The following is a 22,345-nucleotide window of genomic DNA, read 5'->3' as shown; positions in this document are numbered from 1 at the left end:
AGTAACCTGTTGAACTGCTTTCTCTAAACTCAGCAGATCTATAAAAAGAAAGCACAAAGCGGAAGTAAAGCAACCTGCGGTCTTGCGCACGAACCTTTGGCACTATATGCATGTGATGAGACAGTATATCCTATTAAGGCACACTGTTAAGTAGTAGAAGGTGATTTATAGATATATTTATTTTTTTTATACATATATAAAACCCTTCCTTCTGCCATGCCCACATGGAGAGTCTGAATTGCGCCTGTTGCTCGCGCTGCTTTTTGGCTCTGGCTGGAGAGTGTGTGTGTGTGTGTGTGTGTGTGTGTGTTTGAGTGTGTCCTGTCGTTGATAATGATCTGTGCATGCAGATGATGAACACGCCGCTTCCTGCCTTTACGCGTACTGGTGGTGATGATGGTGATGATGGGCGGCGCGGCGCGGCGCGGCGGACCGGAGGAGAAGTGCTTGTTGTGCGTTTGCGTTAACGCAGCCTTTCAGTCTCAAGGGAGCGTTTGGGAGTTTGGCATTCTAGTGTTCTTCTGTTCTCATGTTCTCCTCTTAATGGCGACCGATCAGTGGCGTTCTGGCGATGGCATGTGATCGCTGATGGACGCACTGCATGTGGCACCTGCAAATCAGTCACTGGGGTCTTGGGAAAGAAAACTGAACTGAAGACACGTCTGCATTCTTGCTTAGCTGGTTCTCTTTCATTATGTCTACTAAAAAGGCGTCCATGTCGGATAATGAGGTTAAAAACGGAACGTCGAGAAACATGCTGGAACGATGCGCTTCTGTTAATGAATATTTTGACATTTCCTTTAAGGTGTGTATTCTTCTTCTTATTATTATTATTACTATTTTTACTACTATTATTCTCATTGTTGTTGTTGTGCTGATTTTAAAGGAGCACATTGTGTTCTTAGGTGTTAATTAGTCTTACACTTTACACTTACAATCTTACACTTTTCTGTGACATTAATTACAGATATTTATTAAGCAAGATCAGATATTTCTTTCTTTCTTTCTTTCTTTCTTTCTTTTTTTTTCATTAGCAGTTTTGCTTTGTGTTAAATAAGTTTATTGGCTGATATATATATAAAAAAAAAAACAAGGAGTTTCAGTAGTCTGTTTCTTGTTTGGTCTTGTTGAACTGTAGCTCACTTTAACTTTATTTCCCTCTCAGCAGTTGGTAAATGTTTATTTAAGGTTGGATTTCCTAAGATCCACTTTGAACCAACAAACTTGTATTAAGGCGTAATGATGCATAACATGTGCTGCATTGTATAGTTGTACTGAAATAATCTCTGAAGATCGAGTAAGCTACTTATTGTTTGTAGACTTTCCAAGGGTGAGTTTAGTTCTTGTAACATTTGCATCATATTCAAACAAGCGTATGAGGAAAAACCTGAACAAGTACCAGGAAAATAATCTAAATGAGATTGAGAACTAGCATCCAGTCTCAGTATGCAACCATAACATAAAGGTTCTGAGATGCACTGAGCTTCAAGTAGGTTTAAATCCCATGACATTTCCAAACAGACAGATGTAATACGTAAAGCTGTATATTGATCTGTAATGCACTCATAAGTGAATGTAAATAAATGTAGTTCTAACGTTTCTTTATGACCACAACACCTGTAGGTGATGCTGCTTGGAGACTCGGCAGTCGGGAAGACCTGCGTTCTGGTCCGTTTTAAAGATGGTGCCTTTCTGGGAGGGAACTTCATTGCCACCGTCGGGATAGACTTTAGGGTGAGCAAGAACTGGTCATAGCCAATGTTCTACCAAACACATGCTCTACACAATCACACTTCTCTAGCTTTGGTCCACTTGCTGATTTGGTGCTCTTGTATTCTTGAAGTGGTCTCATTGATTTTTAGATTATTCTTGTTTTGCCTTTATTTTTTATTGTGATACATGGTAGCTTGAAGCAGAAGAATCAGCTGGAACAGAGAACACGGTATGTCCACCAACTGTCTTACAAATGTATTGGATAGACAAACCACTTCAGGCTTCACTCAATAAAAGGAGTGCCTGATGCCCATTCACGTTTCAGTCAGACTAAATGATTACCAGTGTGCTTTAGAGACCTGATGTTCTCAAGTTTAACAAGAGTGGGCTATTTAAGTGTGTGGCTGCAGCCTTCTGATGCATTACTGCAGAAAATGGTCGCAACGTGTGGGCTTTCCTGTTAGAAGAGATATAATAAATAATACATTTCAGCATAGACTCGGAATAAAAATTACTTTAATAATTGTTGTATCAGACATTTACATATGCATTTTAACATTACACATGCACTCACTGCCCACCTTAATAGGAACACCTGCTTATTTACGCACTTGTCTAATCAGCCAAACATACTGTATGGCAGCAGCATGAGGCAAAAAATCATGCATCAAGAGCTTAGGAGAAAGTTCATATTATACATCCGAATGTGAGAAAAGTGGGATATCTGTGATTTTAAACATGGTATGGTTCTTTTGGGCTTTTCACACAGAAAAGCCTTTAGAGTTTCACAGAATTGTACGAAATGCAAAAAAAAAACACATCAAACCTTCAGATAGATGTTAGTCTTCCCACTGAATACTGGAAAAGGACCAGGTGATGTATTTTTCCTAATAATTTTAAACTGTTCAGTTTTGGTGAGTCTGTGACCATGATAGCTTCAGATTCTTGTTGATGACCGAAAGGAGTGTGACCCAGTGTGGTTTTCTTCTGTTGTGGCTCATCCACCTCAAGGTCCAATGTTTTGTGCGTGCTGAGATGCTTTTCTGCCCACAGCAATTGTAATTATTAGTTAACATTAATAAGAGTAATCATTTGAGCTACTGTGTCTTTCCTGGCATGTCATATGACCTCTCATAACAAAAAGGTGTTTCCACCCACAGTGTTTTTGTGTAAAAATCCCAGGAGATTTAAAAAATAAATGCCAGCTCATCTGGCACCACACCATGGTTAAAGTCATAATAATGACTGCACTGCACTAACAAAACTGTCAAAGCTTAGTATTTTGTTCAGTGCAGACTTTTATTTTGTCTGTGTTGTTTTTTTTTTTTTTTTTTTTTTTTTTCTTTTCTTCTTTTCTTAGCATTCTTTGGTCTTTGGTTTCCTTCAACATCTTGAAAACATGCTGATAAACTGAACTGCCCTTGGTGTGAATAAGGGTGTGTGTGTGTGTCATTCAGAATGTATTTTTGCCTCAGTCTCAGCCTCTAGATCCACCGTGAGCCTGCCCAAGATAAAGTGCTGAAGATAAATGAATGTAAAGAATTATGTACCTGTAAAAAAAAATTTAATTTTTTTTAAAAAGCTAACCTTTTTTTTTTTTGCTCTACCTTCCTTTAACTGTATGTTTGTGTATATATATTTCTTGAGATCCTTTTGCTCAAGGACTTGTTTACATTTGATTCAGCAAGGCTTGGTGAGAATGTACAGACTATTGTGTAGAAAATGTGTAGACTATTCATTAAACACATTATAATCACATAACATCTAATTAAGAACTTAATTTTCAGTACTCAGTAATTTGTGGTGGAATGATGCTGAACCAGTCAGACCAGATCCACTGAACACAATACTGTTTATTTTAATAATTGTGCCATCCTGAGCACTTTACAAGCCACACTGCTCCGATTACAAAGATTAATTTGTAGTATTCTAATTCCAAGAGCCTATAACATTTTAGTACAGTTTAACACTGTACTTGCTTTCTATAAATAAGGCAGTGAGCTTTTTTCTTCTGCCGCTAGTTGTTGAATGGCAACACTGGCGCATTGAAACATGGCAGATTTATTTTGGGAACACTTCCTCATCTTTGTAGCTGTTGCTCCCACACTCCCACATGCTGAGTAAGAGAGAGTAGGGCCATCTAAAGGCCAATGTTGGTGGAGAAAAACAGGAAACCATTATAACTAATTGGGAGGGCTGGAGCATGTCTATGGATTAAAAAAAAACCATACAGTAGGTTTAAAAAAAAAAAAAAGATTCTGTGTAACAGTGCAGCAAAATTTTGTTTTATCATCTATAGAAAAACCTTCGATAGAATGAAGGCTTGCTGAGGTGTGAAATTATTCAGTCTTTTAGTGCCATGACAAGCTTGACTGAGAAGCAGTAACATAAAATATACTCCCTGTCCACTTTATTTTCCAATCAGCCAATCACGTGGCAGCAGGAGGTCAAGAGCTTCTGTTAATGTTTACATAAAACATTGAAATGGTGCAAACGACAAAAAAACATTTGCTCACTGCTAATGAATAAATGCCTATGAAATTGGTTGCAATCTTTCTATCTCTGGTTTGAGTGAGAATTTTGCCCATTGTAGCCTCTGCCTCTGCCTGACGAGCATGGAACTTGGTCTTCAAGTCCTGTAGCCATCCACCTGAAATGTTACATTCTGATATGGTGTGCTTTTAAGCTCACAACACCTGGAAAGTGTGTCCTCCTCACCCGAGCTCTCTCAACAAGGTGTGTTCACGTACAGAACCAACGCTCAACAAATGTTCTTTGCACCTCCCTGAGTAAATTCTAGAAACTGCTGTGCATGAAAATCATGTTTTCAAACCATCCCATCTGTTATCAACAACCAAGCCACGGTCAAAGTTACTGAGATCGCTTTTGGTTTGATGCTTGTTGTCAATATAAACTGAAGCTCTTGAAGCGCTTTAAATGCACTGCTGACATGTGATTGGCTGTTTTAATATTTTCATTAAGTGGATGTGGATATAATGAGCAGTTCTCAACGAGTACTGTTTTATATACAGTATAGCGTGTCAAAAGATACATAAATATAGTTATATGCTGAAAAAACTAGATTAATATAAATGGTGAATAAACTAACATAAAAATAGATGATGTTGCATGAACCGGTGAGTTTGGGGGTCAAGCTGCAACTGTGGCCTGCCAGATACATTCACAAATACTGCCACTCAATAAGACTGTCACTGAGCTCTCCTCCTCCTCATGTGTCTTCTGCATCTGCTCCTCTTCTATGGTTTAATGGTGAGTTGCAAATAACCACGTACATTTCAGCCAATTGCATCATGCGTCATGAGATCTTGCATTAAGAGTCTTCTGTTACAACTTATGAACTTTGCCAACTTAGTTGTTGTCCAGTATTTCACTTAACTTATATGGTCACGATCCTACTTTGGGGTTGATTTCAGTATGGGTGAAATCATAATTTAATTATATTCAGTTTTTATTTGTATATCACTTAACAACAAAGGATATTGTCTCAAAGCAACTTTAAAGAAATAGAAAAAAAATCTGAATAAAAGTTTAAAAGGAATTTTATATGTATGCCTAATGAGCAAGTCTGAGGAAACAGCAAGCGGATATGAGGAAGAAACCTTAAAAGGAACTAGACTCAAAAGGGAACTCATTCACATCTGGGTGACACACGGAGAGTGTGATTATAAATAATGTTGTGTGTCTAGTTAAGTGGAGATGTGTAACCAGGAGCAACTTATAGATCCATTTTTTTTATTTTTAATTCAAACTGATATAAAGGAGGAATTCAACCATAATCAGAGAAGACTGCTATAAATCTGTTGTTTGCTGTTAACAGATGTCTGAAAGTGAAATAGGTTTTGGAGGTTTATGGAACAAACGCAACAACAACATCAGTGGAAAAATATTCCAAATGGACTGAAGAGGCTCAGGCTGATTTCTTTCTATCCCAGAGTATAGATTCATGCAGCCAATCATTGACAGCCCTGACAAGTGTTTAATAAGCGGGACAGGTTGAATCTTTCACATCATCAGCAGTTAACAATTAAATCTAGTCACTGATGTAATAAAAGCATACATTGTCCAAAGAAAGTATTAACAAATTAATTTATTACAAAACTACAGTTCATAATATCTGCATGTTTTTTTTTTTGTCTATTTTTGTTTGTTATATATCTGAAAGCAAATGTTCCAACCTTTTTTATTTCCGCTATTAGTAGGAAACACAGCATGAACCCAGTAGACCATTACAAAATTGTTTTTAGGTGCGTGTGGTCTGTGTGTGTGTCTCACACCATTCTTATTATGCCATAAATGAGACCTTACAATGTGATGCATTTCTCAACTATAATAGTTTGGTTGCAGAGCTAAAGATTTTGTAGATAAAGATTTCGTCTAGATGTTCCCAATTATGTCTTCAAGGTCTGATTTACATTTTACTCTGCACTCGATTTCTGAGTTTCCAAAAACCTTCATGTTTTCCATTGCAGCTCATGGGAATGTTTACACACATTACTATTGAGTATTGTCATGCTGTACCATCCGGTCAAGCAAGCTAGCTAGTTAGTTAGCTAAGGCATCGTACACCTCATATGTTCTAAATAGTTACATTTATATCCACATATAGAACTATTATGATTTTCTTTTAAAGAAGAATTGCACAGCAGCATTAGGGTTTATGGTGAAGGATTAATGTGCAGTCCTACAAATTAATTCGGAAATATGGACTGGGATAACGTTTATCGACTGGAAATGTATTCTTTGTATTAAGTCAAATTTCAACGAATTCATTAGGTTATAGTTGTTTCAGCAGCAGATATGTGCTTGTGAGATCAGATGACACCATGAACTATCACCAAGCCAACAAACAAGCTACAGCTACTTGTGTGAATTTAACAAATTTGGCTAGGACTCATCACATACTGTACATCACTAAGTTTGGTTGAAAGAACGTCAGTGTTTAATTGCCTGAACTGTTAGTCATCTTGACATGAAGTGATTGTTGGCTCTGGCTTTTTCCTGGGAAACATTATTAGACCTTAGTGTGTCTATGACTCAATGCCCAGAGGTTTCCTGCTGTACATCACACTGCAGGTGCACACAGAAAACCTATATTTATATCCTCTCTAAGTTACTCAGCTAACTTTAATTCATGCTCATTAATATGGTAGTATACCAGTAGGACATGGAGACAATTCTAACTCCATTCCTATCTCCCTATGTCAGACTCTCTCTCTCTCTCTCTCTCTCTCTCTTTATCTCTCTTTCTTAAGCTAACACAGTAAACACAAATACTGTAGTACTTGGGTCATTTGGTAATGGCAAATTGTCTGGGGGAAAAGTGCTATAGGTTTATTGTATTCATGCCAACCATCTGTAGATCTTACACAGAATAGTGTGGAAAAATCCAGTTCTGTGGGTGGAACCATGTTGTTGATGAGGTGATTGAAAGGAGTATTACTGGACTTGGATGAGCTGACAGGAAATAGATGGATGGATGGAACATATCAAAACTTGAAGACTATGGGCTTTGTTTCTACTGTAAACTCCAAGTGGCTTGGTCAGAATTCTGCATCAACGGGATAATTTCCTCCAACCTCCCTTGTGTCAGACTGGTAGTGGTGGTGTAATGATGTGGAGAATGTTTTTAAATTAGCACACTGGGCCTCATGCCAGTTAAGCATTGTTTGGATGCCACAGTGTTGTTGAGTATTGTTGCTGATTACATGCAAATTACAATAGGGATTTTCACTTCCAAACTCCGGGGAAATAGATTATTCTGGGTTATAAATGTTGTTTCACATTTCACACTGCTCATAATTTACTCAGGTTTAACAAGTAATCCTGATATTTTACAATCTACATTCCTAAACCCTGGGTTAATGTAATTATTTGCACATTTACGCATGGTTTTAGCAACCATGTGTGGATAAATACAGCATACAACAGGTTTAAATTAAGTACGAACAAAAGGACAGCTCTGCCATTCTGCACCCGAGCAAGTATTTTTATCTTTCACAGCTTTGTAATCTTTTTTTGCCCATTTAATCTGTAGTTGTTCAGGTGTCCATTTTCCACAAATTTCTAATTGAGTTTCTGTTGATAAGCATATAGCCCTAACATTCTAACACATTGTTTCACTGTGGTAAGAAGCGATGATGCTGATTCGGAGCAGGGTTTTAGAACCCCGGGTATAAAGAGGTGCAAACTCCACTTCTAAATAAGTGGGAAACGTTCCTCTACCTGGGTTACAAGAACTGTTTTAAATAACCATAACTGTGGGTTTTAAGTGCTGCATGATAACACACCATCTCACAAATTGATCTGAAGCTGGTTCCATGACCAGTCACCAGAATTGAATCCATTGAAACACCATCCGTATCAGATACTGTGGTACTTGGGTCATTTGTTCATAGCAGAGTATAGATTTTTGTTCACATACGAAGCTGTACCTCGCTGTCTAGTGGAAACACATGAGGCACAGATGTATTTGTTCCTTTTTTTTAACATACATTTATTCTCCACGGTCTACATTTTCACGTCATAAAACAGATTGTGTTATCTTACCTAAGACAAATCAAAGATGTTGGTTTATACCGTGAGGATTAATGAAGCGTCTTCTCCCTTGGCAAATCTCCATGTTAACAAGCCACCCATGGTTTTGCCTGTTTTTGATCCTCGCCGCTAACAGTGTGTCTCAGCTAGAATCTGTCACTTCTAACGCCTATCAGCGTGAAGCATTTCTGTGTTTTTGTCAAGTTCATTGAGCCATTTGGCAGTGACGTGTGAAATCATTTTAATAAGCGTCAAGTTTTTAGGGCAGGAGGTGTAATTTCGAAACATTTCTCTCAGCACATGCTGACCAGACACGTCGTCAGGAAAGGAACAGGCAGGCTGCCTGTTATTTTTGATTGCCATCTTTCTTCTCTCCTGGGTAATTAAGTCTAAGCGGAGAGCTGTACTTCGAGGGGCCTACGCTTTGCTTTGAATTAAATTCTGTGTGTGTGTTGCATGTGCTTATATATTTCCTTACATGATAAACAGTTAAACGCTTTTCATTCTTGTAACAAAACGTTATATTGTGAATTAATCTTTTTTTTTTTTTTTTTTTTTTTTTTAATTTTATTTTATAGATCTTTTAAAACTCCTTTATCATTTCTCTTTTTTTCCTTCCTCAGAACAAGGTGGTAGCGGTGGATAACATGAAAGTCAAGCTGCAGGTAAGCGAGTTGTCTATCATTCGCATTATTCTACCACATGTCTATCTCATGACATCTGTTGTCTACAATCCAAGGTCATAATCCTGATCAAGAGTTTCACATAGAAGGCATCTGCCTAGTTATTTGGAGTGATTGTGCAGCATTTGTTCCTCAAAGATGCACGTTATGTACTGACGTATAAAATAACGATATTCAGTGTCTCATCTTTTAACAATGAACATTTGTAATTGTATTTGTAATAATACACCATGAACATATCTTGTATCTAGTAGAATTGATCTATTATCAACCAAAATGTGGTTATTAATCCTATTGAATGATTTGTACTCTTTTCAAGCTTAAAGTGCATTATAATAATTTTACATTTATTACTAGAAGCAAAATGATTAATAGATGAATAACCTATAGAAAAGTTCATACCTGGAAGCAGTACAAATGTAAGAAACAGGATAATATACATATTGGGTTTATGGTGTCTTTTGTTTTGTTGTGAGGTCTGGCTGTTCTCAAGTAAATAAAATCTATAATTATGAGGCGATTTTTCACCAGGAACATTGTTTTATGCCACAGTATGTGCCTTAAGGTTTATGGACACCTGAACGTGGTTCTTTCGCAAACTCTTTCCACAAATCTGGAAGCACAAACTTGTCTAGAATAACTTATGTAGCATTAGAGTTTCCCTTATAATCTGTTAGAACATAATGCTCTTGTGCACAAAGCAGACTTTAGAAAAACACAGTTTGCCAAGGTTAGAGACGAAAAACTCCAGATGAACAGAAACACAGACTGTTCAAGGCCTTCAAACTTGAATGCTGTAAAGTGGATTATTTTTGCTTTTGTGAAACCAAAAACTGAAGCACCACAAGTTTCAAATAAATGTCATGAAATACAGACTCTGATTGCTGGACTGCATTCTGGCCCAGACAGTAGATGTACTCGGCCTAGCCTTGATTGTTGTGTCACCAGTTATACTTTAAACGATCCCTAGATTTTGTCCCTAGACGTTGCGGCTATTTCTGTAATCCTGCTTCTCTCACACACATCCATAACACACCCATGTCATCAGCAGTGACGGAGAATACACGCATGAAATCCAGCAGTGAGCGTAATAAACATGAATCACTGATATTTCAAAATGTCTCTAAATAAAGTAAATAGACCAAGCAAACATCAATCCATCAAAAGTACAAAGTAAACACATCATGATTGTAGACTTTCGTTTGGCGGGGTGGGGTGGGGTGGGGTAGGGATCATAAATGGTGATAATATGTGTAATATGTGTAATCGGTTTAGGTGTATGACGAGACCCTGTGTAATTAGGTTCTTAATGGTTTAATAATAATTCTGCTGAGTTGCTGATGTCTAGAAGAATTTTATAGCCCTTTTATTCGATATCATGAGATTAATCACAATTAAGGAAATGTAATAGCAAAATTAAGTTTTATGTGCATCACAGCAAGAGAGTCCTATTTTTATTTGTATTTTTTTATTTTTTCGCACAGTGTATTATGAAACAATAGATGAAGAACTCTGCAGTTATTGGACACTGTTTTCACAACATTTACCTTAGTTATTTTTGAGAAGCCTGTGTGAGGAGACAGTCTCCTAGAGCTGTATATTGTGTCTTCTTATAGAACAGATAAGTGACAAAAATATACTTTATGGGAAAAAAACCCTGCTACTTCCTGCAAGACTACCTTCAGGTTATTAGTGTGAATTGGCTGTTATATAACATCTGCTATTTCTGCTAAGGCTGGGTTCACACTTTCAGTCAACCTTTTCTTTTTTCCTGTTCAGAGATGGGATTTATCTAAAATTAGCCGAGCTCGCGGCACAGGTTTCATATCAACTTGGATTCCTGTTTGTTTTTTTTTTAATCATTTTTGAACATGAATAATAATTATAATAATTTTGAATATGCTGGGTTACTATATGGACTTAATAATAATAATAATAATAATATTATTAAATCATCTTATTTATTCATTTTCCTGCGTTGCAGATTTGGGACACGGCAGGACAGGAAAGATTCCGCAGTGTCACTCATGCCTACTATCGAGACGCACAGGGTAACAGCACCTTTTGTATAATAAACTTATTTTTACAAAAGCAGCAATGAAGATGTTTGAGCATAATGATTTTTCTTGTATCTTCCTGTAAAGATGCTTGTGCTCAGTTTGTCTTTCTCTCTTTGTCACCTCTCCTTGTTCAGCTCTCCTTCTCCTGTATGACATTACAAGAAAATCATCTTTTGACAATATCAGGGTAAGTGTAGAATTATCCAGAACAATTTGAGCGAGAAGTCATTTTCTCTTCTGAAGCAGCATTTGCACTCCGTTTCAAATGGCAACGCTTTTTTTTCTTGACGCAAGGTCTGTCTTCTCACGTCATCTCAATTATTTTCTTCCATCTGTATCACCACGCAGGCCTGGCTGACTGAAATTCATGAGTACGCACAGAAGGATGTGGTCATCATGTTGCTTGGCAACAAGGTATGTGGAACTTCCTGGGGAGGAGCTAAAGCGCTCCTCTGAAAGTAAACATTAATAATACTCACTTGTTTTAGTTTTTTTTTTTTTTTTTTAATGTGATGCATAAGAAATGTGACTGACCTGTAGTCATAATAAGATTTGCGCAGAAGGGAAATTTATTTGAAATATAAGCAAATCTCGGTATCCATGTTTCAGATCGTTGACCTTCTTCTAATTCCGAAACGAATAACTTGCTAATACAGTAAATTTTTGCATCTGTGTAATATGAACATCCGATAGTATAAAGTGCAACACCATGGACGTGTTAAAACCATACATTTAAAGCGTTTTTGCTGTCACTGTCATAGTAGAGCATCCAAGAGCGTCACAATGGCTTTGCTTCCAGGAGGACTGTTAAAAACATGACACACTTGTGTCCTGGAAATTCGGTAGAATCCAACCGATCAAATGATGAATTTGAAACTCCTTAACTCTTTCCATTTTTGTGGGCCATGTGCATCAGACATTAAGGTTCATGGATGAGACGTCTGAGGCTGAGCCTATGTAGCTGATGATATCCAACCTGCATCTGCTGCACTGCTGAGGATGATGTTAGAACTGATTTATAATCACTGAACCAGTACATACTGTATATAAAAACAACTCGTATAAGACTAGTTGCATTTGAATTATTGAAGGAAGTGTTGAGGTAACTTCTGACATTCTTACTGACAGCTACCATTTTAATGGAAAACGTGCACACAAAACATTACAGTGCAACATATAAAAAAACAGAATAGTAAACATACATAGAAAAGTTAGGGTATAAAGGGTTTGTGCAGTACTGAGAGCTCCACGTTGAGGCAGCCATGTTGACGTCGTACATTCCTGTAAATGAAAATGCAGACAGAAATGGAAACATGCATGTAATGAAAATGCAACCGTGATTTTGCAGGTTCAACCGTATTCAGTTGCAGTTCATACATCCAAAAATTATATTACACGATCTGAGTTTCTTCGGAAATTGTCTCGGAAAAAACTTCCAAAGTGTTGGCTATTATTCTAAAACGGCAAGACAAACTCAAGATTCTAATTTTATTGAACTTTGTACAGAGGAAAAATAAATAGACAAAATATAAAAAATACAGCATGAAAATAGAGTATAGAATACAATGACTGATATGAATATGGTGATATGAATAAAGTGCATCTGTTTTAGTGCATAAATAGGTTTGTTTCATAGACAAATCACTGGTTTTCAGTAAATTAATGCTCATATTCTAACTTTTCTATAACAACGTGCTCAGGGGCTTGTATGGCTGAAGCTCTACATAAAAAGATAAGCACAATGTGTACAGTAATAGTTGATGTGGGGAACTATTCTGTGAGGGAATATGTTCATGAAGCTTTTTGGCTAAAGGATTATTCAGAAGGTCAAGGCAAGAAGCTGTTATTGTCATTTCAACCATATATAGCTGTTGCAGTACACAGTGAAATGAGACGTTTCTCCAGGATTATGGTGCTACATAAAACGAAGACAGGGCTAAAGACTTAGTAAGTTAGTCTTAGCCACATATAGTGCATCTGTGCAACCTGGTGCAAACAGTGCAGGACAAGACAAAAAGACAATACACAAAAGACAATAAACAAAAACAGCACCGACCAGTGTACATATTGTATGTTTAATCAATGTTACATGTGCAGAAATATTGGAATGAACATAGTATTATAGCAGCAGTTACATGAGGTATTGTGCAAAACAGCAATCAACTGAAATGTGAGACAGCATGTGCAAAGAGCACTTTGTAACACACTTTTCCTTTAAGTTGTTACACACAGGAAGACAGTTTTCTTGCTAAAATCCAGTAGCAATTGCATTATTGATTCTTATGAAATTTATGAGCCTGAAAGATTGGCTCGGCTATAGTACGAGTGAAAACAGGAACTAACTTGTTTACAGAGGCTACTGGACTTTAAAATGTTGCTAAAGACTGATAAAGATGACATGTTGTTCTTGTAATTATTATGTTCGTGTTGGCAAATTTGTGTGGTAAAAGAAGAATAAAACACTCCTTGTTGGAAACTATAACGCCGCTCGGGCATCAGGCCATGTAACCCGATGTAATCTGTCATGTTTTATATTGAACACTGCATGCCAGTTAAGATCTGTTTTCTAACACTCACACAACTTGGCTTGCATTCTGTGATCCAATTAGCAGCTGGTGTTTTTAACATGCATTTAGATGTTTGATTTCTGTCTTTATTGAAACAGCTATGATCGTGGATTAAAATCCATGTGGTAACATTTGAGTAATAATATCTATGACTGTGATTTCTCTAGTCAGACATGGCAGCTGAGCGAGTCATTAAGCTTGAGGAGGGACAGAAGCTGGCCAAGGTAAGAAACCCTTAAAAAAAGCTTTAAAGAGAATTTTATTCTGCGAGTGAATGAGAGACATATTATGACGGGGATAAATCAGGGGTATTTAAATTTCCTTAATTACAAATTCTCAAATAAGGACCTAATCTGACTGAATGGTGACGCATCATATTATGGTTGTAATTCTATCAAAGTCGACCCATCAGTTTGAAGTTTATATATATATATATATATATATATATATATATATATATATATATATATATATATATAATAAATATAACTTCAAACTGATGGGTCGACTTTGATAGAATTACAACCATAATATGATGCGTCACCACCATTTTTTTTTTTTTTTTTTTTTTGACCAGCGTTAAAGACTCTTAACAGGTTGGACATCTATATTTAATTTCCATTTTCACTACTAAAACACGAGAGGAAAACCTTTTAATAAGCAAAATCTGTCCGTGGTAATGACACGCTAAGGGTTTGTTATTAACCGGAAGTATAAGCCGTTTGATGACAAATGATGTAATAGCTTTTTTATGCTATAGCTTTAATAGGTTTAATGGCTAATTTAAAATACATTTGTCAATCCAGCCTCAGCATGTAGTAGCCCTGCTCCTTGTGAGTTTTCAGCTTATTTGAAGTGTCTAACATTCTTCTTTTTTTCTCGGTTGAATAAATGCATTGTCAGGGTACTTAAAGTGCACTTCTTGTTGTGTGAACACACTACTCACACTATTTATACTACAACATGGAGTAGAATAGTGCACATGTACGTGAATTGGGATGCATTTTTAGCTTTATCAGTACTTTGCGATTAACTAAAAATTATGCATGCACAAGCTGCAACAGAGAATCTGCTACAGAAACCATGATGGTTTATGTTAAAAACAAAAAAGGGAGCTGATGAAATTTAGACACTGTGTAGGCTAGATATAGATCGAGTGCTTAGTTTGAGCCACTGAAATACTTTGTAAGCACAACAGTGGAGTTAAGTGTAAATGGCTGAATACAGTTCGGTCTGTACTTGTTTGAGAAAGATGAGTTTTAAAGGTATGAAATGCATGGAAATGGTGGCAGATGTAGAAGGTGCAGGTGGTTTTGGTAGAAGAGAAGGTCAGACAAGTGCGAGGGTGTGAGATTGTCTGAGGGCAGTACGTAGGTGAGATGGAGAAGTTAGTGAGAACTGGGTAGTGCTTTGAAAGAAATGTGAAGTACAAGTCCACAGAATTCTATTCTTTAGTGTTATGTCAGTGGTGTTGTCAGTGTGATAATTAATCATTCAAGTTCACTTCCTGTTGCTTAGACTTATTAACATTATGCAGAAACGTTCATGTACTGATAAGCCAGGAACTCTCCCGGAAAACTAACATACTTACAGGGATATGTGCTTCTCTTCTTCTAAACCATATTCAGTTCATGAAGGAGTTGATCATTAGCTACTGAAGTAAATGTGTGAGTTATTTTAAAGATGCCTTTAGTGCCTAAAATCATACTGTTCAAATAATCTTGAAGTTACAGTGGTGCTTAATAGTTTGTGGGTTCACAAACTTTCGTGCAGTACTGCATGTGATACATGCTCAACTATTATAAACTCACATTGTAAATGTTTTTAATAGTATTTTTAACTTTGATGTATATGTTATATGTATTAAGTAACTGAGAAAACATGTTTGGGAAAGTGACTTCCAGTCAAGGATTCTGGTTTGTGTTTGAATGTTAGTTAGAATGTTAGAATGTTAGTCTCCTGTTAGTCATTTTAAAGCATATTTTACTCTAAGCGGCCAAAGTGTATCATGGGGTTGAAACTGGGAGTGGGCATAAGGAGTAAACAAGTAAAATTTTAAATAATTCAAATGTTCCATCCATCTACTTAAATGTTAAAGACCGAATCTTGAAAACATCTAATCAAATGAAGCTTTACTTAAAATAATACAATGCTAAACTCTTACCTGATGCCTGATACCAGTGATTTCTATGTAATTCTGGTGGTTCTACCATTTTAAGATCATATGTACTGTATATGGGCATCAGAGCACAAATCCTAACAAAAAAGAAATACAGATACTCTGAGTTACAATAGTTAGACTTTTTTTTTTGAAGATTGAAATTTCAATCTCACAATGTACGATAGTGATACAGCAAAATCCTAAAAATATTAAAATTTTTGCCCAGCAGGCAATTGTAGCAGCGTATGTGGTACTATATGTTGGGCTCCCCTTTGCTGACTTGTGAAAGTCTCGCTAGTGATCGACAGGGTGCAGTTTTTTTTATCGCCACCCTCATTTTCTGACAGCTAATGTTAACATAGCCATTAACAACCTAATGTTGTCCAAGTACAGTATGCAGATGTCGGACAAAATCTTTGTGAATGCGATACGATATGATAAGATATTTTAATGTTTGTATGACATGTAGCTTTAGCGATTTAATTTTAGGGTTACCATCAAGTTTTTATAGCAGATAGGATAATTTTCTGAACAAACGTTCTATTAGATTGCATTAGCCTCATACTGATCACCATTCTTTAAGACTGCTGGGTAGGCTAGGTCATGGTTCGACTTGGGATATTGTCTAGTTACGATGGGGTCATCAGAACGCATCTCCTTTCGTAACTCGTGGACTAGATGTACTAATTTTGTTTGATTAGTAGCTTGGTTTGAAGTGGAATGGGATTTAATTACTGAGACAACTCTGATATACATAAAACTGAATCAGTTATTTTACATACAATTCAGTTCAAACGGAGCACAAAAAATCAACTCAAGGTTTATTAAATTTTTTTGTTGTGGTGAGAAATCCATGGAGTTCAATACTGGTGTACTGTATGTATCAACAGCCTGTTCTTTTTCTTTTGAAAATCAAACTTTGCATCTGTTTTATTTCGAATAAGGAGTATGGAGTTCCTTTCATGGAGACGAGTGCCAAGACGGGTGTTAATGTGGAGCTTGCTTTCCTCGCCATAGCAAGGCAGGTTCTGTATTGCTTGTAATTACAGTTCATATGTTTAGTTATTTTTCAAAGATGTGCTTATATAAAACAAATAGTGGCTTTTAAATATAAAATCACTCCCCACTTCCCAGCGTTTAATTAGAAATACTGTACATCATTTTAACGGCATTGCAAAAATGAATTATTATTGTTATTATTATTATTATTATTATTAGTAGTAGTAGTAGTAGTAGTAGTAGTTAATAAATTTTTTTGTACTATGTTTTATTTTAATTATAATATTTTATACTTATTTAATTCTGTTTTTATCATGTGGACAGTCAATACCATGTTTTTGTATGTGGCAAATAAAATTAGAATTTGTATTAGTAGTAGTCATAGTGTTTCTGTAGTTACTATTACTATTATTATTGTTGCTCCTGTAGTTTTAATGTGAAATCTTTCCTATTTTAATTACTTTCATTTTTCATTGATACCGATGTTGAACTAATATTCTACGATGATGATTCAGTCACTGGTTCTCTAAAATGACCTGTACTGCCTCAATCTTAAACACAGAGAGCTGAAGCAAAGAGAAGCCCAACAGCCTCATGAGCCCAAGTTCCAGATCCATGATTACATCGAGTCCCAGAAACAGAAGTCCAACTGTTGTGGTGCACTCGTGTGACGACTTCACCTACTCGTACCTGAGCGAGGGAGGAAGAGGCGAAACAATAAGGATGAAAGCAACACCAACTAATCCATGAAGAAACACCGTGATGTCTCAGTGATAATGGTGTGAAGAGACATATTTATTTGGATGTGTGTGGCATTAATCCCGTTTTGCTTTTACCATCAGGTGCAGACTTTGTCTGTCTTTGTTCTCTGGCTGTAATTAATGGTAATGGAGCTTAGAGTGCTGAGGTAGACTGCAGCTGTGTGTGGCTTCTCCAAGCACTCGTATTGTTTTGTTTTTTTATTAAATAAAGCAACCCGAACCCTTTGTTCAGTCTATTGCGCGTTTTAGTTCACTTGTGATGACTCTATTTTTCTCTCATCATGCTCTCTCTTAATTTTTAATAGTAATGTTGATGTAAATGTCAGAAATCCTGCTCTAAGCACGTTGACAAACTGAAATTGAACCACTAACATTGAAAAATGTTCTAAGCCATATTTCTGTGTTAAAGAACTTGTATATAGAAATTTGTGGTTTTAGAGTTATACATTGTTTTTGTGTTAGGTGTATTGTGGGACCCAGAGTGAAGTGTTTTTCTGGAACTTAATTCAAAAAGCAAATCAATGGACTTTCACACCACCTTTACACTTAGCATCTATCTGTGACTTTTTTGTTGTTGTTTTTTAAGAGAAAGTTCCACTGAGCAGGCAGTTTGGTCATGTTTTTTTCTGATTGTAAAATGCAGTTCACTGTCATCTGTATAAACATCTGGTTTGTATTTCAAGCTTTGTGAGGTATTTAAACGATCAAATCTTGCTGTTGAATTGCTTTGTGGAAATTCGACTTGATTAATGCTACTAGTCTTATTTAGTTGTTACCTGTAACTCAGTGACTTTGGTCCTGAGATCACAAAGTGCCAAAACAATTTGCTCTGTACAGAAACTGTACAAATCTCTATTTTGTAATGTAAAGTGTTGTTGCACTGTGTTTATTAAGTTCTGTAAGTTGATTTATAGAAGTGGATTTATTAGGGGTTGAATGAAAGTCTTCTGTGCCCATAAAGTTTATTTACTTTTGTGTTAGTGTTTTCTTTTTTCTTATCTTTAATACTAAATAGTCTAATTTAAGGGTTTTTTTTTTTTAAAAAAAAGGAAAAACACTAAGACTCACATCTTATCAAACGATTATTTTATAATTAAACAAGTGTTTAAGGCAAGCTGATTTATTAGGACAACACGTACACTTACATGTTCGTGCAGGTGGCAGTAGCACGATGCATAGAATCATGCAGATACAGGTCAAGAACATCAGATGATTTTCACATCAGACATCAGAATGTTGGAGAAATGTGATCTCAATGACTGAGAGTGTGACATGGCTCCAAACATGCTGGTTCAAGTATTTCAGAAACTGATGATCTCAAGGCATTATCACGTTCAATATGTCTTCTTGGTGAAAGTGAATCAGTCTTTACAACAGTGGTGAGCAGAAAAGCATCTCAACATGAACAACACACCTCAGACACCTCACGACCTTTAGGGTGGCTCATCTAGAACACAGAAGGCCACATCCAGGTTTTTATTCCCATCAGACTTGACCAGGAGCCTGAGGCTATAATGGGCACAGGTTCACCCAAATCTGACATTTGAACTTAAAAAAAAGAAAAGACTGCTGCCATTTTATTTTAATCAAAGTACAATACCAAGAATATGATGTATAATGTCTGTGACGTATACTAGTAACCTTAAAAACCATCACGGTTAGACATAAACATTAAATTTGTATTGTGCATAAAACCTGACGTTTAAATGACTTATGTGGGGAACAGACACGCGCGCCCTCTAATGGCCACGAACAGAAAATACAACGTTCATATAAAATACTTAAAATAACACTTATAATATCAATAGTATTACACGCTTTGTATAAATCAGTGCTTCTTACAGATTTTTTATAACCAGAGACCATTTTAACTGTCCTTGGAGCCTCAGGAACATTATTTGAATGTGTAAAAATATTTCATCTGTTTATTTGATGCATAGAGATTTTTGATCCAATGACTCTACAGTTCTTTGGAATCTCTTTTACAGCACCTTTGGATTATTCTTTCATAACCAGGGTTAACGTTACAATGCAGGAATGACAAGTCGAACACACTTATTTCTTCCATAGAGGTCTTATTAAACCCTTTAAGTGGTACAAATAACTGTTCTGCAACATCTGGGGTGTAGTAAAATGGAGGAAACATGTATACAGTCCTACCACCTGCCCATTGGATCCACTCCCTTCCACTATGCTCCAGACCATCTCGCAAAACCTTCTGCCCTTCATTACCACTATCATCAATGGATCCAAGCGGAGCAAGGGTTATTCCCATCCTGAAGAAACCTGCTCTGGATCCATCAGACATCAGTAACTACAGACTGTTAACATTTCTCTCTTTTCTTTCAAAAATTCTTGAAAGAATTCAAGAAAGAATATCGTCTATAATCAACAGTCTGTCTATCTCTCACAGAACAACCTCCAAGAACCCAACTAGTCTAGCTTTAAAATAGTACATTCGACAGAGACAGCCCTTTTGGATGTCTCTGAGAAACTACATGCTGCTAGATCAGCCAAGCTGTCATCTGTCCTCATCCTCCTTGACCTTTCAGCAGTATTTGATACGGTCAACCACAAGATTCTCTTGTCCATCCTCAGGAGTCTTGGGATTTGTGGATCAGCTTGGGACAGACGCTCATATCAGGTAATATGGAGTGGAATGACATCTGCTCCACGCAGCCTCTTCATTGGTGTCCCACAGGGCTCAGTACTTGGTCCACTTCTTTTCTCCCTGTATACTTATTTTCTCACACAGGTTCTCTTACCACTACCACAACTTATTTTCTCTTTCCAACCCTCAGATACCACAGCTCATACATGCATTTCTGTATTTCTGTTGTAGAAGAGGAGTTTTGTGTGGGATGTAGGAATGGAGATGATTGTGGTGCAGTTTATTGCTTATTGTTCTCTATGTACTTGTAGCTCCTTCTGCTTTCAGGTTGTCTTGTGACTCTTTCTAAGCAACTGCTGCTTTATCTCTTACGTTCCTTATCATTATATCATATGTGCTATGACTCTACAGCTATTTCCATACAAGTATTTTATAATGATATAACTGAGAACAGCATGACACGCATTGTACTCCTCTAGATTTATATGAGGGGCTCTTTATGTTCACTGACACCTATGCCAGCACCATACATTCTTCCATCATCTCCATTGTGTCCAGTTCATCTCCAGGAGTGGGTCGGTAGTTCTAGTGATCTTGTAGTGATCTTGTTCAGTCTGCATGGCACTCAACAACACAGACTCACAGAACGATCTCAGCAGATCTTTTCATACAGCCTCTATCTATAATGTGCAACATTTGTTAGTTCATTAAATCCTTGCAGCAGTAAAAGACCTTGGTGTGATTATTGATACCGGTCTCTCATTTGAAGCTCACATAAATAATACCACAAGGGTAGCCTTCTTTTATCTCAGAAACTGACAGCGAGCGCGGGGGTAAAAACGGACCCAAATGCAGGACAGCTTAACAAAAACAGGGATTTAATAAATTAAAGACACAAAACAGGACACAGACAAAACCAGACATGAAGACAAGTACAGAAGACAATAGGATTCCGCGCTGCACAAGGCAACGTGGCTCAATTAAATAATACAAATAATCATTAAACATAAGGGACAGGTGTGCAGAGGCGGTGCGGAAAAGACAAGGGCGGGGCAGACACGTGAACATGAAACAAACAAAAGGCACATGGCCAAAGTCCAGGCAGAGTCCTGACAGAAACATTGCTAAAATAAGAAATCTGATATCATTACATGATACAGAAACACTAGTTCATGTATTTGTTACCTCTACATTGGATTATTGTAATGCTTTACTGTCTGGATGTTCCAGTAGGAGCATAAACAAGCTCCAGTTAGTCCACAGCAGCAGCTAGAGTCCTAACTAGAACCAGAAGATTATGAACATATCACCCCGAACTTATCCTCATTGCATTGGCTCCCAGTCAAGTTTGGCATTGATAAAGCACTTAATGGTCTCGCGCCACAGTACCTGAGAGATCTTTTGTATTTTTATGATCCGTCATGCCTACTTTGATAAAAGGTGCAGGTTATTTGTTAGTACCTCAAGTAGAAAAGGCTACAGCAGAGGGCAGAGCTTTTTCTTACAGAGCCCCACAGTTATGGAACAGACTTCCAACTAGTGCTCGGGACTCAGACGTAGTCTCAGTATTTAAGTTCAGGCTAAAAACACATTTGTTTGGTCTAGCTTTTTTTTTAATAGCTTTTCTTAGATAAAGGAACAGACATGGAGGGTTCATGGGCATAGAGTGTTTGGTGAACTGGGATGTCCGGATGCTGTCGACTTACCACCCTCGCAAGTCACTCAGGTTTGCAGACTATGGTCTGGTGGGAGGCGTTACATCCCAGGAAGCCCTCATGTCTGTGTCACCTTCTAGCTCTCCCTTTTAGTTATGCTGTCATAGCTAGTGTATCTGCACTGTGATTTACATTGTCCATTACCTGATTACAATCATACCTAACAATTTTCTCCTCTCTCTATTTCTTTCACTCTCTCTCTGTTGAGCTATATATGCCACTCCCGAGCTCCCAGTGTTCCGAGTTCCTAGTCTGATTGTCTCTTCTTACGGAGCTACTTCATCAAACCAGACGTTCAACCCCTGGTTGGAGTCTCGGTGCCCGGTGTTCACTCTGCAGGATTAATCTGCATGGTCAGCCAGTGACTCATGGGATTGTTGTGGGTGCAGCAGCTCGAAGATTGTCATGCCTTCTTTGAACCAATGTTGTGTCAGTCAGCAGTATTTTCTGGTCTTTATCAGCAATCATTTAAAGACTTTGACAGGAAGAAATTAGTGTTAGGTCTGTGGTGAACTCATTA

General features: G+C 37.1%; 1 protein-coding gene across 2 annotated transcripts; it reads left to right on the top strand.

The window, feature by feature from the left end:
* Positions 1 to 340: 340 nt before the first annotated feature.
* On the top strand, positions 341 to 18,474 carry LOC132861253 (ras-related protein Rab-37-like). 2 transcript variants are annotated; one of them, XM_060892675.1, is made up of 9 exons: positions 341 to 805; positions 1,624 to 1,734; positions 8,892 to 8,933; positions 10,936 to 11,002; positions 11,146 to 11,198; positions 11,360 to 11,425; positions 13,746 to 13,802; positions 16,684 to 16,760; positions 17,301 to 18,474. In XM_060892675.1, exons 1-9 carry the CDS (start codon positions 695 to 697, stop codon positions 17,407 to 17,409), a joined length of 693 nt encoding a protein of 230 aa, XP_060748658.1. In that variant the 5' UTR covers positions 341 to 694; the 3' UTR covers positions 17,410 to 18,474. The 2 variants fall into 2 exon arrangements, with proteins under 2 accessions (XP_060748658.1, XP_060748659.1); XM_060892676.1 differs by having other exon boundaries at positions 351 to 805; positions 16,684 to 16,764.
* Positions 18,475 to 22,345: the final 3,871 nt, after the last annotated feature.

The sequence above is a fragment of the Tachysurus vachellii genome, chromosome 18 (genome assembly GCF_030014155.1).
Source record: "Tachysurus vachellii isolate PV-2020 chromosome 18, HZAU_Pvac_v1, whole genome shotgun sequence".
NCBI classification, from domain to species: domain Eukaryota; kingdom Metazoa; phylum Chordata; class Actinopteri; order Siluriformes; family Bagridae; genus Tachysurus; species Tachysurus vachellii.
The sequence above is the reverse complement of the archived record's forward strand: the minus strand, read 5'-3'. Positions and strand labels throughout refer to the sequence as shown.

What these genes read in the sequence shown, in the direction of transcription:
- LOC132861253 (XM_060892675.1), top strand. Translation starts at nt 695, where the DNA reads ATGTCTACTAAAAAGGCGTCCATGTCGGATAATGAGGTTAAAAACGGA. An exon ending in CCGTCGGGATAGACTTTAGG is followed by an intron (nt 1,735 to 8,891) that starts GTGAGCAAGAAC and finishes TTCCTTCCTCAG; the next exon opens with AACAAGGTGGTAGCGGTGGA. An exon ending in CTACTATCGAGACGCACAGG is followed by an intron (nt 11,003 to 11,145) that starts GTAACAGCACCT and finishes CTCCTTGTTCAG; the next exon opens with CTCTCCTTCTCCTGTATGAC.